General features: G+C 36.3%; 2 protein-coding genes across 2 annotated transcripts in view; one reads left to right on the top strand and one right to left on the bottom strand.

Moving 5' to 3' along the window:
• Nucleotides 1-2,332: 2,332 nt before the first annotated feature.
• Nucleotides 2,333-7,927, bottom strand: LOC140752686 (uncharacterized). The gene is made up of 5 exons (XM_073087016.1): nt 7,707-7,927; nt 5,764-5,893; nt 4,504-4,593; nt 3,873-4,019; nt 2,333-3,522 (listed from the first exon to the last, which is right to left on the bottom strand). Exons 1-5 carry the CDS (start codon nt 7,833-7,835, stop codon nt 2,333-2,335), a joined length of 1,686 nt encoding a protein of 561 aa, XP_072943117.1. The 5' UTR covers nt 7,836-7,927.
• A 629-nt stretch (nt 7,928-8,556) lies between these two features.
• LOC140752699 (uncharacterized) overlaps nt 8,557-14,517 on the top strand; it is a 51,447-nt gene continuing 45,486 nt past the window's right edge. The window contains exon 1 of the mRNA XM_073087035.1: nt 8,557-8,835. Within this exon, the coding sequence (XP_072943136.1) occupies nt 8,698-8,835 (138 nt within the window). The 5' untranslated portion in view covers nt 8,557-8,697. The remainder of the gene's footprint in view (nt 8,836-14,517) is intronic.

The following is a 14,517-nucleotide window of genomic DNA, read 5'->3' as shown; positions in this document are numbered from 1 at the left end:
GCGCCTCACCGCACCACAGATTAAAAATCATTCTGCCACAATAGTCTTTAAGTATTATTAAATTTAATAATAGTCTTAGCTATTATTAAATAAAAGTATTAAGCAAGATTTTTTTTCCTTTTAAGAAATAATCCAAGGCTTTTATCCTGAAAAATGTTTCATGAGATTAGGGAATGGGAGGGAGTTGAGCCAAATCTTGCGAAGACTCACCAGGGAGGAGGCGGGGTCGGAAAATCGCTAAAAATGTCTCACGTAACTAATAAATGCCCTCTTAATATTATAAATGCAAATGTATGTATGAGTTTCCTACACTTTCACGCCTTAACTACATAACGGATTTTCACGAAATTTTATATGAACATCGTCAAGGGTTAAGAAAAGGACATAGAATACCTTTTACCCGAAAAAAGTACCGTTCTGAGGGATTTTGGACAATATATTTAACATGATAAGCACTCATTCGTAACCACGGAACAATAAAACAAAAGAACACAAGTATACTTCATTTCTACATTCATATTGTAGTGGTTCCGCTACTCGACAAAAGATGGAGCCACACTTGTTCTAAATCGCGCATTTTTTTACCAAACTGCAAAGGGTAATTATTTTCGAGAATATGTACGTAAGTGCAAGTTTGGCGCCAACAGTTCCGATACATTTGCTCGTACTTAGCACTTCCACTAGTTTTTTCAGTTTCGTGCTCATTACTTACGCAAGCATACATATTTATTGTAGTGATGCCGCTACTCGCCAAAAGATGGCATTACATGCATCGTGAATCGTCTAAATCAGCGTTTCCCAGCCTTTTTCAGTCCACGGACCCTTAGGAAATCAAGCACATTTTTCACGGACCCCCGTAATAAAATGAAGAGCAAAAAAAAAAACGATCCCCGCCAAAACATAATTTAAAAAACCAATTTATGTATTTTGTTTTTTTTTTTTTTAGATTAATAATAGTGTTATACATCATTGAATGCATCTTTTTTATTTTTTTAAAATACCTTGTGCTTACATCACGTTTTTCTAATAAAACTGGTATGCAGATTTTTCGTTTAGCGACTGTTTTGCATTTAATGAGCAATTTATGTATGGTTCAGAGATTACACCGCGGACCCCCTTACATATACTCGCGGACCCCCAGGAGTCCGCGGACCACAGGTTGGGAAACGCGGGTCTAAATTATGATTTGTCTATTGAAGGAGTAACATAGTTATATTTTTGAGTTTTTGTTTTTGTAATAATTACTAGTCAATAACTTGATTATTACAAATTAAATCCGTAAAATAAAAAAAAACAGGAAATTTTATAATACTTTTATTATTTACAACATGTATAAACAAGTAAATATAAACAATCTTTTCTGAATATTTAATTTAATTATTGCTCATTACTTCAATAATAATAACAAAAAATGTATAATTATTAAAAATAAATCTAGATTAATGTAATAGTCTATTAGTATTGCCTTCGTTTTCAAAAAATATTACAGAATTATTGCTACCTAGTCACTATATTATTATTGTAGAATTACTATCTACATTTTACATATTGGAGATACAAAATTACATTACATAATAGATACATTTTACAATTACAATTTTAATATTTGTTTATATTTTCTGTTCATTAACAAATTAAATATAATATAATTTATGTAATATAATAATAAAAAAAATGTTTTAAAATAAAATTAAACAAAATATCATGCATACTTCATTCCGTTGCATATGCTTTGTTACAAACAAGCATATGAGTTTTAATTCACCGATGCGTATTCGTGTATGTTTAACGTTTTTGTGGGTTATATTTTTTAACCACATTCTCAAACTCAGACAACGTGACCCCATGGTTGGACAACATATGACTCTTCATACTACACTTCTGCACAAACGCTAAACCACACACACCGCACTTGAACCGCCTATCATCATTATGTATCCGCATATGCTCTGTTAACGTCTTCCTTACATATGTGATGTGCTGTGATAAAAAAGCATATACATTTTCATTCATCGATACGTATTATTATTGTATATTATACGTTTTTTGTGTAGTATATATTTCAACCACATTCGTCATTTACATATTAATTGTAGTATTTATTTTATTCGTCGAATATTTATTACTTGAGTTATTTATTTATCGATATGGTTATTTAGTTATTTATTTCATCTGTCGAATAGTTATTATTTAAGTTATTTATTTATAAATTATTATCCTTGTATAAATACCAAACTTAATTTCATATTTAATTCAACAAAGTCTCATTAAATAAAAAATAATTTTCGACTTCATGAAAAAAATGTCCTATGGGATGTATGTTAAATAAAACCTAATCATTTCCCGTCCCATTTAGTTCGCTTCTCGCATTCTCAAACTCCGACAACGTGACCCCATGGTTAGACAACATATGACTCTTCATACTGCACTTCTGCACAAACGCTAAACCACACACACCGCACTTGAACCGCCTATCATTATTATGTATCCGCATATGCTCTGTCAACGTCTTCTTCCTCGCATATGCTTTGTGACAGACTGTGCATTTGAACACTCTTTCTCCATTATGCTTCACCATATGTTCATCTAATGACTGTTTGATGAAGAAACTCTGTCCACACTCTGTACAAGTGTGATTCCTCTCCATTAAGTGAACTTTCTTTATATGCGTCGTTAGTTTCGACTTCATTATGAAAGATTTGTCACAAATATTGCATTTATATGTCGCTGCTGACGCATTATGATCTTTCGTCATATGCCTGTTCCGTTGGTAATAACTCGTGAAGGACTTGTCACAGTGGGGACAATTAGTTGTGTACCTAGCGTTTCTATTATGTGTGTATTTCTCATGACACATTTGCCTAACACGAGTACTGAATACTTTATCACAGAAAGCACATTTGAAGGTCCCTACTTCATGTGTTCGTTTGTGGTTTTTCAACCTGTGATTATTTATGAACCCCATATCGCATACATCACATACAAAGTTTCTGTAGTGCCCGTTCATATGTTGTAACAACATTTTGAACGTTTCAAACGTAGAATGACAGAGTGCACAGTTGAAAATATCTGAATCTGTCAGCTTAAATTCTAAAAAATAGTCGTGGACATCTGAGAAGAATTTTATGTTATGTGCATTTATTAAATGCTCTTTTAAATTTGTCACAACATTCATTTTAGCGTTACACAAATTACATTTCAAATCTGTTATATCTATTTTAATAGCTAACGTGTCTCTGTCATAGCGTTTGTTTTCGTTCAGCTCTCTCGAATGTTTCTCATTGTAATGATTACTTAACAATTCTATATTTTTGTGAGATTCCTTACAATAAACACAGCTTATTCCCGCTATAGTCTTATTTAAGAAAGGCGTACAGTTAGAATACTTGAGAATGTTATGTATATTCGATTTATATTTCACATTTTCTGAGACCGATTCGGTGGGATCCGTGATCTTTTCAAAGTTGTTTAAACTTATTTTCTTTAATAGTATTTTGTTTGCACTTTTCCGTTTTTTGCGATCTGAAATTTAATTTATTATTAACGTTTTTATTTAATATTTGCATTAAAACAAAATAAAATCAGGTACCTTTACAAAGGTTCGACTTTGGAGGTGGCACCAACACACCTTTCTGCCTAATAATAACAGTGTCAAGCACTGCTGTATTCCGTTGAAGGTTGTGGTAAGGAAGACATGCTTTTCTAAGACATTTTAATGTAGTCCTCAGGGATATCAACGCATCTGTGGCCATCCTCAGATAGGTTTCTAATCTTATCTAGGTTTCATTACGATGTCCATGGGCGGCAGTAGTCACTTACCATCAGGTGGACTGTATAATCGTCAGCTATTCCTATATTATAAAAATACAAACCACTTTTCTTTTCAAAAACCGGCGATCTTTTCTTATCTTTTTTCCTTTCCGATTTCCGTTTGACTTTGACTTTATCCAAACTCAATATATCCACAACCGTGCCCGGTTCCTTTATACTGTCCAAATCTGGCAACTCTTCTTTTACATCTGTAATTCGAAATGTAATTAAAGGTGGTAGAACTCTGTGTGGTTCGACTCCGGCGGCACCACCGCCACACCTATTTCTGTTATAAAAGCAGTGTAGCACTGCTGTGTTCTGGTTTGAAGGGTGTGGTAAGGAAGATATACTTATCCGAGGCGTTCCAGCTTCGTCCTCACGTGTAGCGGCGCATCTGTGGCCGACCTCACGTAGGAAACTAATCGTATCTGGGGTTGATTACAGATGTCCATGGGCAGCAATAGCCACTTGCCATCAGGTGGACTGCACGATTGTCTGCTACTGTAATCAATCCCAGATAAGATTAGATTGCTACCTGAGGTCGGCCACAAATGCGCCGCTACCCCTCAGGACTAAGCTGGAACGCCTCGGATAAGTATGTCTCCCTTACCACACTTCAAACCAGAACACAGCAGCGCTTAACATTGCTGTTATTAACCAGAAATAGGTGTGGTTATTGAGACAATTACATACCACAGTAAGACGAGTCATATCCTTCCTCTCCGTCCGGCAGCTCTTCCTTCACCCTGGGTTCCTCAGCATCACCAACTCTTGTAATGTCACCTGAAAATTTGAAAAGCACTATTAGCTTGTAGCAGGTAAGGTATGGTAAAGTAGACATTTTTTAAAGCACCATTAAGGTAAGGAAATGTAAGGTAAAATGTATAGTAAACTAAGGTAAAAAGTAAGGTAAGGTAGAAGGTATGGTAAGGTAGAAAACTTTTAAAGCACCATTAAGGTAAGACAAAGTATGGTAGAATTTATGGTAAACTAATGTAAGGTAAGGTAGAAGTTAAGGTAGGGTAAAAGGTACGGTAAGGGAAGACAAAATAATCTAGAAAGTACAGTAAGGCAAGGTAAGTAAACTAAGGTAAAAGGTAAGGTATGGGAGAAATTAAGGTAAGGTAGAAGGTAAGGAAGGTAGAAGATATGGTAAGGTAAGGTAAGATAAAGCAATGGATAAAGTACGGTAAGGTAAAGTAAGGTAGAATATATAAGGAAGGTAGAACATGAAGGTAGACATGGTAAGGTAAGGTAAAATAAGGTAGAATTTGTGGTAAAATAAGGTAGAAGGTATGGTAAGGTAAGACAAAATAATGTAGAAAGTACAGTAAGTTAAGGTAAGTAAACTAAGGCAAAAGATTAGGTATGGGAGAAATTAAGGTAAGGCAGAAGGTAAGGTAGTGAGATAGAAGTGAAGATATCTTTACAGCAATATTTACTAAATAACTTTATGATGTTGATTTTAGTTGTTGTTTTAAAAAAAACTCCAAGCATTTTCCCAGGCACAATCGCAATGTAGCGACTTCCCGCTACTCGTCAAGAGATGGCGCTGCTGAATCTATCTTTTTTCTAAACATCTTGCATATATACAAGCTCCGAACTGAGACTGTTGGAGCACGGCCGCTCCCCGGGCATGATCACCTAGCCCGGCGGGAGATACCTTTGCCAAAGCAGCATAAAATTTGAGCATAAATTTGGTTAAATTAGACGACTTTTTTATAACACATTTTAGACGTATATTTTAGTATTTATTGTAAAGTCCAGCATATCCTCTCCGCTACCCACGGCAGAGAGAAATCCATGCAGGGATTCCCACGAAAAAAATTGACCAAGTGCCAGTCTGGCTTACTGGTTTTGGGGGGTCATTACCTCTATGAACCCATCTGGGACTGCACCTGCATTTTTCCAAAATGCCCCAAAAGAATAACTTAAATAATAACTGATCCTCACCACTAAGATTCCTCGCTTGCAGCTCTTTCTGGCATCTCATCACCTGTTGTTTAAAGTCGAACGCATCCCGGAGTCTTCCGATACAAACAAAACAAATGCCTTGGCAACCATCATCTGTTTCCGATAGGATCTGTAATAATAATACATCCTATATATAAAATTCTCGTGTCACAATGTTAGTTACTGTACTCCTCCGAAACGGCTTCACCGATTATCACCAAATTTTATATGCATATTCAGTAGGTCTGAGAATCGGCTACTATCTATTTTTCATACCCTATGTGATAAGGGTTGTTCACGCTTAACATTTTTTTATTTATATGCCAACACAATGTTTGCCGGGTCAGTTAATCCTTACTAATATTATAAATCCGAAAGTAACTCTGTCTGTCTGTCTGTCTGGTTGTCTCATCTTCACGCCCAAACCACTTAACCGATTTTAATGAAATTTTGTACAAAGATTGTCTGAAACCCGAGAAAGGACATAGGATAGTTTTTATCCCGGAAATCTCACGGGAACTAGGGATGACGATCTAAGATCGATTAATCCTTTGGAGCCAAAACATCGATTATTCTAATCGATATTAGTAAGGATTGAATCGTAAACTATGCATTTGATCAAGTGATGATCTTTAGCAAAGTTGAAGGTACGAATTTTCAGTTTTATGTATGTTAGTATGTTATATTATTTTCTTTTAAACGTGGGCGAAGCCGCGGGCAATAACTAGTATTCCATAATGTGTGAAAACTATTAAATGGTGTAGTATGTAATTATATTGTAAGTACCTTAGTTTTAAAATAAATAAAATATTTGTTAGTACTTTGAGATATTTTTATCTTGAAAAAGGATGCAGTGGTTTTCTTTCTAAATATAGGAGTAGCAGACGAGTATGCAGTTCACCTGATGGTAAGTGGCTACTGCCGCCCATGGATATCTGTAATCAATCCCAGATAAGATTACATTCCTACCCCAGGTCGACCACTGATACGCCACTAGCCCTGAGGATTAAGCTGGAATGCCTCGGATAAGTATGTCCCTCTTAAGTACCACACCCTTTAAATCAGAACACGACAGCGCTTAACACATTCTGTTATTAGGAAGAAATAGGTGTGGTGGTGGCGCCGCCGGAGATAAATCACAGAGGGTTCTACCGTCTTTATATATGATGGATATGATGGCAAGTATTCACTGTTATGTAGATATCACTAGATTCAAAGATCATAGGATTATAGTCCTTCATGAAATCGCAAGTTTTTTTTTTTTTTTTATAATATGGAGTAGCAGACGGGCATGCAGTCCACCTGATGGTAAGTGGCTTCTGCCACCCATGAACATCTGTAATCAACCCCAGATAGGATTACATTTTCCTACCTGAGGTCGGCCACAGATGCGCCGCTACCCCTGAGGACTAAGCTGGAACGCCTCGGAAAAGTCTGTCTCCCTTACCACACCCTTCAAAACGGAACACAGCAGCGCCTAACACTGCTGTTATTAGGTAGAAATAGGTGTGGCGGTGGTGCCGCCTGAGTCGAACCACAAAGTGTTCTACCACCTTCAGATGCTAAATATATCGCATAAACGTCTCCCCCATAAGGGTGTGGCCTTTATACCAAACCATGGCACATTGCTTTAATAAGGCAGAAATAAGTGTAGCAGTGGTGTCGGTATATGAACACATAACTTCGAATAAATCAGTCTAGTACAACCTGGGATTTGAACCTCAGACATCATTCAGAAGCTGATTTTTTAACCACTTGTCTATCACACTTAAATCTGAGTATAAGACTTAAATCGCAAATTAGACTGAAGCACTATCACATCGGTAAATTACATTAGATCAAACTTCTGGCCAATTTAGAATAACTAACTGATACTCAATGGTTTTCTACATCCATTAAATACATAAAAGAGTACTAGTAACAAGTTAGAAAGTGATATTTACATGAATCTCGAAACATTCCTTCAGGATGTCTACGTAAACTTCAGTTTTTTCTAACACTGTGTATGGTTTCTTCAAGTCAAATTCAGGCGGTCGGAGCAAACAACACCTGCACGGCGTACCCACGTTCATTTTTTTAATAAATCTCGTCGAAAATATAGTAAATAACACAATTATTCATGATAATACAACGGAATATCTATAAAAATATGAATGACATTGATTAATATGATATTTGACATTGACACTTTGATTTGATTATAAAATGCTTTTTTTTAAAAACAGAATGTTCAAGGAGACGAAATCTATGCCGCTTTAATAACTTTATGTTACAAAATTAAATTGTATTTCAATGATTTTTACATGAAGCGATTTTTACATCTCAAAACATTGAAAAGTCTGATAGTAAATATGAAATATTTATTGAATATAATTTTCTTGTCGAATATCATATTTTACAGCTCACTCAGTGATAACTGAATAAGGAAAATAACAAAAGCTGTAACAAAGTATCTAATTGGAAATTATTAAATCGTTTATTAAAACATTTAAGTGAATATTTAAAGGTATTATTTTATTTTTAAAATGAAAGAGAATGGAAGCTGAATTTTGAGATGCATTCGGAACCTAGTAACTGTTACAACTTCATATTCTTAAGATTTATAAACATTGTGAAAATATGTAGAAACGAAGATATGTAAATCAAAAATAAATAAAGTATTAACTAAAACATAAGTAAATATAAATTTACAAGACTTCAGATAAGTAAATATTAATTTATACGAAATATAAAATATTTATTTTGTTAGTATCCGCTCGTCGTGTCGTAACTTACAAAATCAATAATGCTGATCGTACGTTCCCTCGACTCGATCGCGGGCGTTAGAAAATGGCGGAGCATCGATGTCGTAGCGTCCTTCTGCTACAATCCGTGTAATAAGTGATTTTTGTATAGTATTTTAGTTAGTGTTAATGTTAATTTAGTGCAAACAAAATGGAACAAACATTGAATCATGGAATGTGTCGGTGTTGTGCCTCGGAGGGGATGTTTAAGAACTTTAGCGCGACCTACCAATGGATGGGTGCAGACGAAGTGTACGCCGACATGTTGAAAGAATGTTTCGATATTTCCGTAAGTAATTCCTACTTTCCTTGTTTTATACTTAAGATAATAGTTTTATGACCTTTTTGTCTTAAACTACGCATGATATATAAAAATGTAATCGTCTATCCCACCATCTTGCGCACATATTGATTTTCTGTAATTAAGTGTACATATTATACTTATCTATGCGTAGGTATTTCTAATGTAATACATTTTTATGGTCTGTTTGCCAACAATCGCTTTAATAACACTGCCGGTCGGTTCCGGATTCAATTCCCGGTGTCCATTTCATTTTTTTATAACTGGGAATTTATTGATTTTTCAAGAGAGATTTTTAAGAATTTTCTTTTCTCCAGGTAAGTAGGGTTGCTACCTTTATTTTTCAAGAATAGAAGTATATTTTATATAAACTAGGCATAGTTCCTAGTAAAAAAAAATATATATATACATTCACTTTTATAAAAAAACAATTGTACATAATTACATTTCTCTGCAGACCTTGATTTTGTTGATATCTTATTTTTAAATATGAAAGCACTAGGGGTCGCAATCCGGTATTCGAGATTTCGAAAATACCGGGATACCGGGCCAAATTTAGGTCTTATTAATACCGGTTTTAATTTCACAAAAACCGGGATATTCGGTATTTTCAGTTTTTAGTAAAATAAAACAAAATAAAGTTATAGTCATATAAATTGACTCCAATGGACTCTGGCACAATGCAAAAGTCCATATTAAACAAGCGTTACAATCGACACAACCTATGAAAATCAACAAACATCAGCATTGGATGTCAGGTGAGACTTGGCGTATTGTATAACTTCGTCGGAGAGCTATAGCTATAAAACGTTCGATTTGAAATAAAAGATCTCTTTAAAAATCCGATGTACCCATCAATTTAAATCCAGAACATGGGCTATTGAGGATTCTGATGGTGTGATTGTTACCGAAATTAAGGAAATCGTCAATGTATGGCAAAATACTTCATATCACTTTTCTCTAATAGTCGACCTTATACACAACATATGCCAAAAAATGATATACAAAAAGAACCATCTATGTATATTCAAAGATGAAGTACGCGCTGCTATTTAACTTATTAAAACGCGACAAAGCAATTAATATAGATGATATTCCTATTGAAGTGTTTCGATCAATGGATGAACTCGAGGTAGACATGTTGCATACCATATGTAATCGCATCTGGGAAAATGGACAGTGACCACGACACTGGGCCCACACTATTTTCATTACACTTCATACAAAAGGGTCGACAAGGAAGTGCAGTAACTATAGTTTTATGCTATATTTCTTGAGGCTAGAGAAAGATGATATATTTTCAAAATATTTTATAACAATGACAATTATGACAATAGGCGTCAAGAAACAACCCGCCAACACGATCTTCGCTTTAACAAGATCTGCTGTGGATAGGCTTGATAAGATTTGGAGGAACCGCAACATATCAAAAAACACCAAGACAGACCAATATGGTTGTTGCAAGGGCCGAACACCTGGTGATCTTCTTGTGTACCTCATTCACCTTTGGGAACAAGCTGTTGAGAGCAACGGGAAGGCATTGGCCGTAAGCCTGGACATCGCTAAGGCCTGTGACCGGCTCTGGCATAGGGTCCTTCTCGCGAAGTTACCATCTTAAGGTCTTCCCGAGAGGTTGTGCACATAGACAGCCAGCTTTCTGTCTGAGCGGCATATTAAGGTCGTAGTTGACGGGTGCTGCTCAGACACGGAGTTCATCAACGCTGGCGTGCCCCAAGGGTCTGTATTATCTCCCACGCTTTTTATTCTGCATATCAATGATTTGCTGCTATTAACCGGTGGCATTCATTGCTATGCAGATCATAGCACGGGAGATGGTATGTACACAGGCCGTGCGGACACCTCTCGGACATTCGTGGAAGAAAGCAGAATCCGACTTGTGTCTGAAATCGAGAACTCTCTGGAGCAGGTCTTGGAATGGGGTCATTTTACCCTTGTTGAGTTCAACTCCATGAAGACACAAGTCTGCGCGTTTACCGCTAAAAAAGCCCCATTCGTCATAGCGCCTAAGTTCCTCTGGGCAGGGGCACCACAATACCAGCTTAATCCACTTGACTCCGTACAGAAACGCGCGGTGCGAATCGTCGATGACCCAGCGATCTGTGATCGGTTAGAACCCTTAAGCCTGCGGAGGGACATAGGTTCCCTCTGCGAGTTCTACCGACTTTACAATGGTGAGTGTTCTGAGTAACTGTTTGATCTGGTGCCTAAGCCGCATTTCCTTCATCGCACCTCTCGCCGAAGGATGAAGTTCCATCCACATCAACTGGACCCGTGGCGGTCCTCCACGGTTCGGTTTGATCGTTCATTTTTGCCGCGTACGTGCAAAATGTGGAATGAACTTTCTCCTGAGGTATTCCCTCAGGACTATGACATGGGGCTCTTCAAGAGGGGTGTAAAAAGAGCTCTCCTTCAAAGCCGGACTCCTCTGGTGTTGCAAATGTCCATAGGCGACGATGACTGCTTTCCATCAGGTAGCCCGTCTGCCTTATCGTTAGGTTACATATAAGACTTATGAAAAGTCTAGTTTTTCCTATCCTTCTCTACGCTGCAGAGACGTAGACGATTCGGATGCAAGATCGCCGTAAAATTGATGCCCTAGAAATACTATTCTCTGGATCTACGATTATCTGGATTAGAATACTAAAATATTTCGGCCGCATATTTAGGGACGAGAACTCAGTAGTACGGTTGTAGTTCCGTGAAAGGTAGATGGAAAGAGGTCACGCGGCAGATCGCCTACTCGCTGAACAGACCTTATAAAATCTAGCACACAGTGTTCCCTCGTCGAGTGTTGCCGCAAGGCCAGCATAGAAGGCGGTGGCGAAGGATCGCAATAGCGTCTTCAAGGCAGCTGTGGATGACTGACCAGTTGTCATCATCATGCCACGACCACTCTGTCAAGAGTGCACGACTACAGAGATATTTTTTTCAGCTTTCCACATATATTTTTATATAATTCATTTATTGATGAATTCGGAACTCATAACGTCGTTATTAAATCATAAACTTCTGTAATTAACTATTGGTATTAAGTAATAGGACCTAAATTAACATTACATAGTAAAATGCTTAATAAAAATTAGTAACTTCATCTTAATCTCGAAAATATCGAAAAAACCGGAATACCGGGATTTGTCTGGGGTCAGTACCGAAAATACCGGTTTTGCTTAGATGGTCCGGTATTGCGACCCCTAGAAAGCACAGCTTGTGAAGTCATCTCTGAATAGGGCTTCAAACCATCTGAGTTGCCGATAAAAATACTAGTATATATAATTATAAGTACAGTATGCTATTATGCAGTATCTGCCTCTCGTAAGATCACCATGTGCATATCCGACCCTCGGAGACCCTAATTGTAACAGGGATAGGGCTCCACAACATGAATTGTCAATAAAACGAGTACTATAGTCTGATTCATAATTAGGTGTCCAAAATGTAAACAAAGGTGTTGACCTATCAAGAAAATAGGTTAGAAATGGTAGTTTCTTATTTTTGTCGATATTAAAGTAATACAGCAATAATAAAATAATAATCTAAATAAATTAAGATTAATTCTCATTTTCTAATATTTATATCAGCTCAATTTCGATCCATCAGTAATGATTATAAAAAAAAACAAAGTTTATGGTAGAAAATTAAAATGTGATAATGGTAACACAACCGAAATCCAAGACATTTCTTGTGCTGTCATTTTTAAGTTCGATGCTGATATTATTAAAATTCGTGATTGTGATCGAACTCGAATGTTTTCTCGTTTACATAATGCGGTTGTTAAATTGTGTATATTTGTTAAATTTTAGTTTTTTGTTGAGTTTGTTAAAGTTTTTGTTTCTTGTTAATTTTGACAGTGACATTTCTTTGTTTACATTTTGGACACCTAATTATGAATCAGACTATATATATGAGTATCATTACAGTATGCTATGGAGCAATATCTGCCTCTCGTAAGATCACCATTAACTGGAGCTATTGACACACACATAATAAATTAAAATATAAAATAGGCATGCAAGGATCTCATACTCACAACCGTAAGGGCAGTGGAGAGGATATGTGGGACTCCTACCATTTAAACACAAGGTTCCCTTGTGTTTAAATGGTAGGAGTCGACCTACATCTCTGCTACAGTCTCCTACAGTCTACTACAGTCTACTACAGTCTCCTACATCATTACACGAAATATTTAAATTGATGAATGGCGGGAACTTAACTGCCAAAATAATATGAAAAAATATGTATTTTCTTAAATTTGAGGCTATTCCTTTAGTTTGTCATTTATCATTACTTTCCAGATTTTGATCCTTATAAGCAACACTATCAGATAGTGGAATAATATAGAGGGTCCATTTTTTTTCAAAATGAACTCGTTCGATTCCCGGCTAGGGAAAAAGTTATTTTAAAAAAGGAATGATGCAGTTTTAGTTTTTATCAAAATCGGCCTCGTAACTCCTTTCAGCATTTTTCGCTAATCCTTATAGTTTCGGATTTGGCCCTGAAGGCCCGTTTTAAAAATTCACCCTGTATACAGAAATGAAAAACAAAAATATAAAAACAAAAACACTACCATAAAAAATTGTCACCATCACTGTCTTTGGGCAAGGTTCCCAAGACGCTGGCAGCATTTCCTCTCTGAATTGCTATAGAAAATCCTTTGAGCGAAATGTATGCCAGCTCTCGAGTCCCCAGAGACGTCGACCAAACGAGTTGACAGCTGCCAAGCATCCGGACCTTATCCTTAACTTATTATTTATTATAAAATGAAACAAATATGCATTTGTTTATAATTTTTTAATTATGCTCCTAAAAATAATAATGTAGACATGCCTACAAAACATGCAGTGTATCGGGAGATTTGCTTTCGAATATGTCTTGTGATTTACCAATATGCTCTTCTACAGACGGCTCATGATATATTTCTTCATAATTCGCCACCTCTAAATACGACATCCCAAATGATTTTTTGACTCTCTTTTCAATTCGATTCATCCAATGGAAATGAAGAACAACTTCCTATTTTATCATCTGAATCTGAAGGTGGTAGAACCCTTTGTGGTTCGACTCCGGCGGCACCACCGCCACACCTATTCCTACCTAATAACAGCAGTGTTAGGCGCTGCTGTGTTCCGGTTTGAAGGGTATGGTAAGGGAGACAGACTTTTCCGAGGCGTTCCAGCTTAGTCCTCAGGGGTAGCGGCGCATCTGTGGCCGACCTCAGGTAGGAATATCTAATCCTATCTGGGGTTGATTACAGACGTCCATGGGCGGCAGTAGCCACTTACCATCAGGTGGACTGCATTCTCGTCTGCTACTCTTATATTATAAAAAAAAAAACTTCGTCGTCTATATATGATAAGTCGGATAAATAATTATCGACGATTACTTGTAATTCGTTTTCATATTTTTTTTCTTCTTGGAAAAAGGTGGTAGCATTGTTTAAAAATACAACGAAATGTATGTTTAAAAAAACGAAAAGACTTACTTACTTATCTTAAATTATAATTATAATACGGATATTTCAGTATAAAGAAATCATTTTACATTTATTTTACGTAAATTAATGAAATAATAGAAAAAAGTACAAGCTATCTTTGTTATTTTATCGATTTTAAGCAATTTCGAATGAATTTAATTTTTTTTTTATAATGTAGG

Source organism: Epargyreus clarus, unplaced genomic scaffold (genome assembly GCF_041222505.1).
Source record: "Epargyreus clarus isolate Ecla_fem2 unplaced genomic scaffold, WU_Ecla_fem_2.2 ptg000025l, whole genome shotgun sequence".
NCBI classification, from domain to species: domain Eukaryota; kingdom Metazoa; phylum Arthropoda; class Insecta; order Lepidoptera; family Hesperiidae; genus Epargyreus; species Epargyreus clarus.
This window is presented reverse-complemented; position numbering and strand designations above follow the sequence as displayed.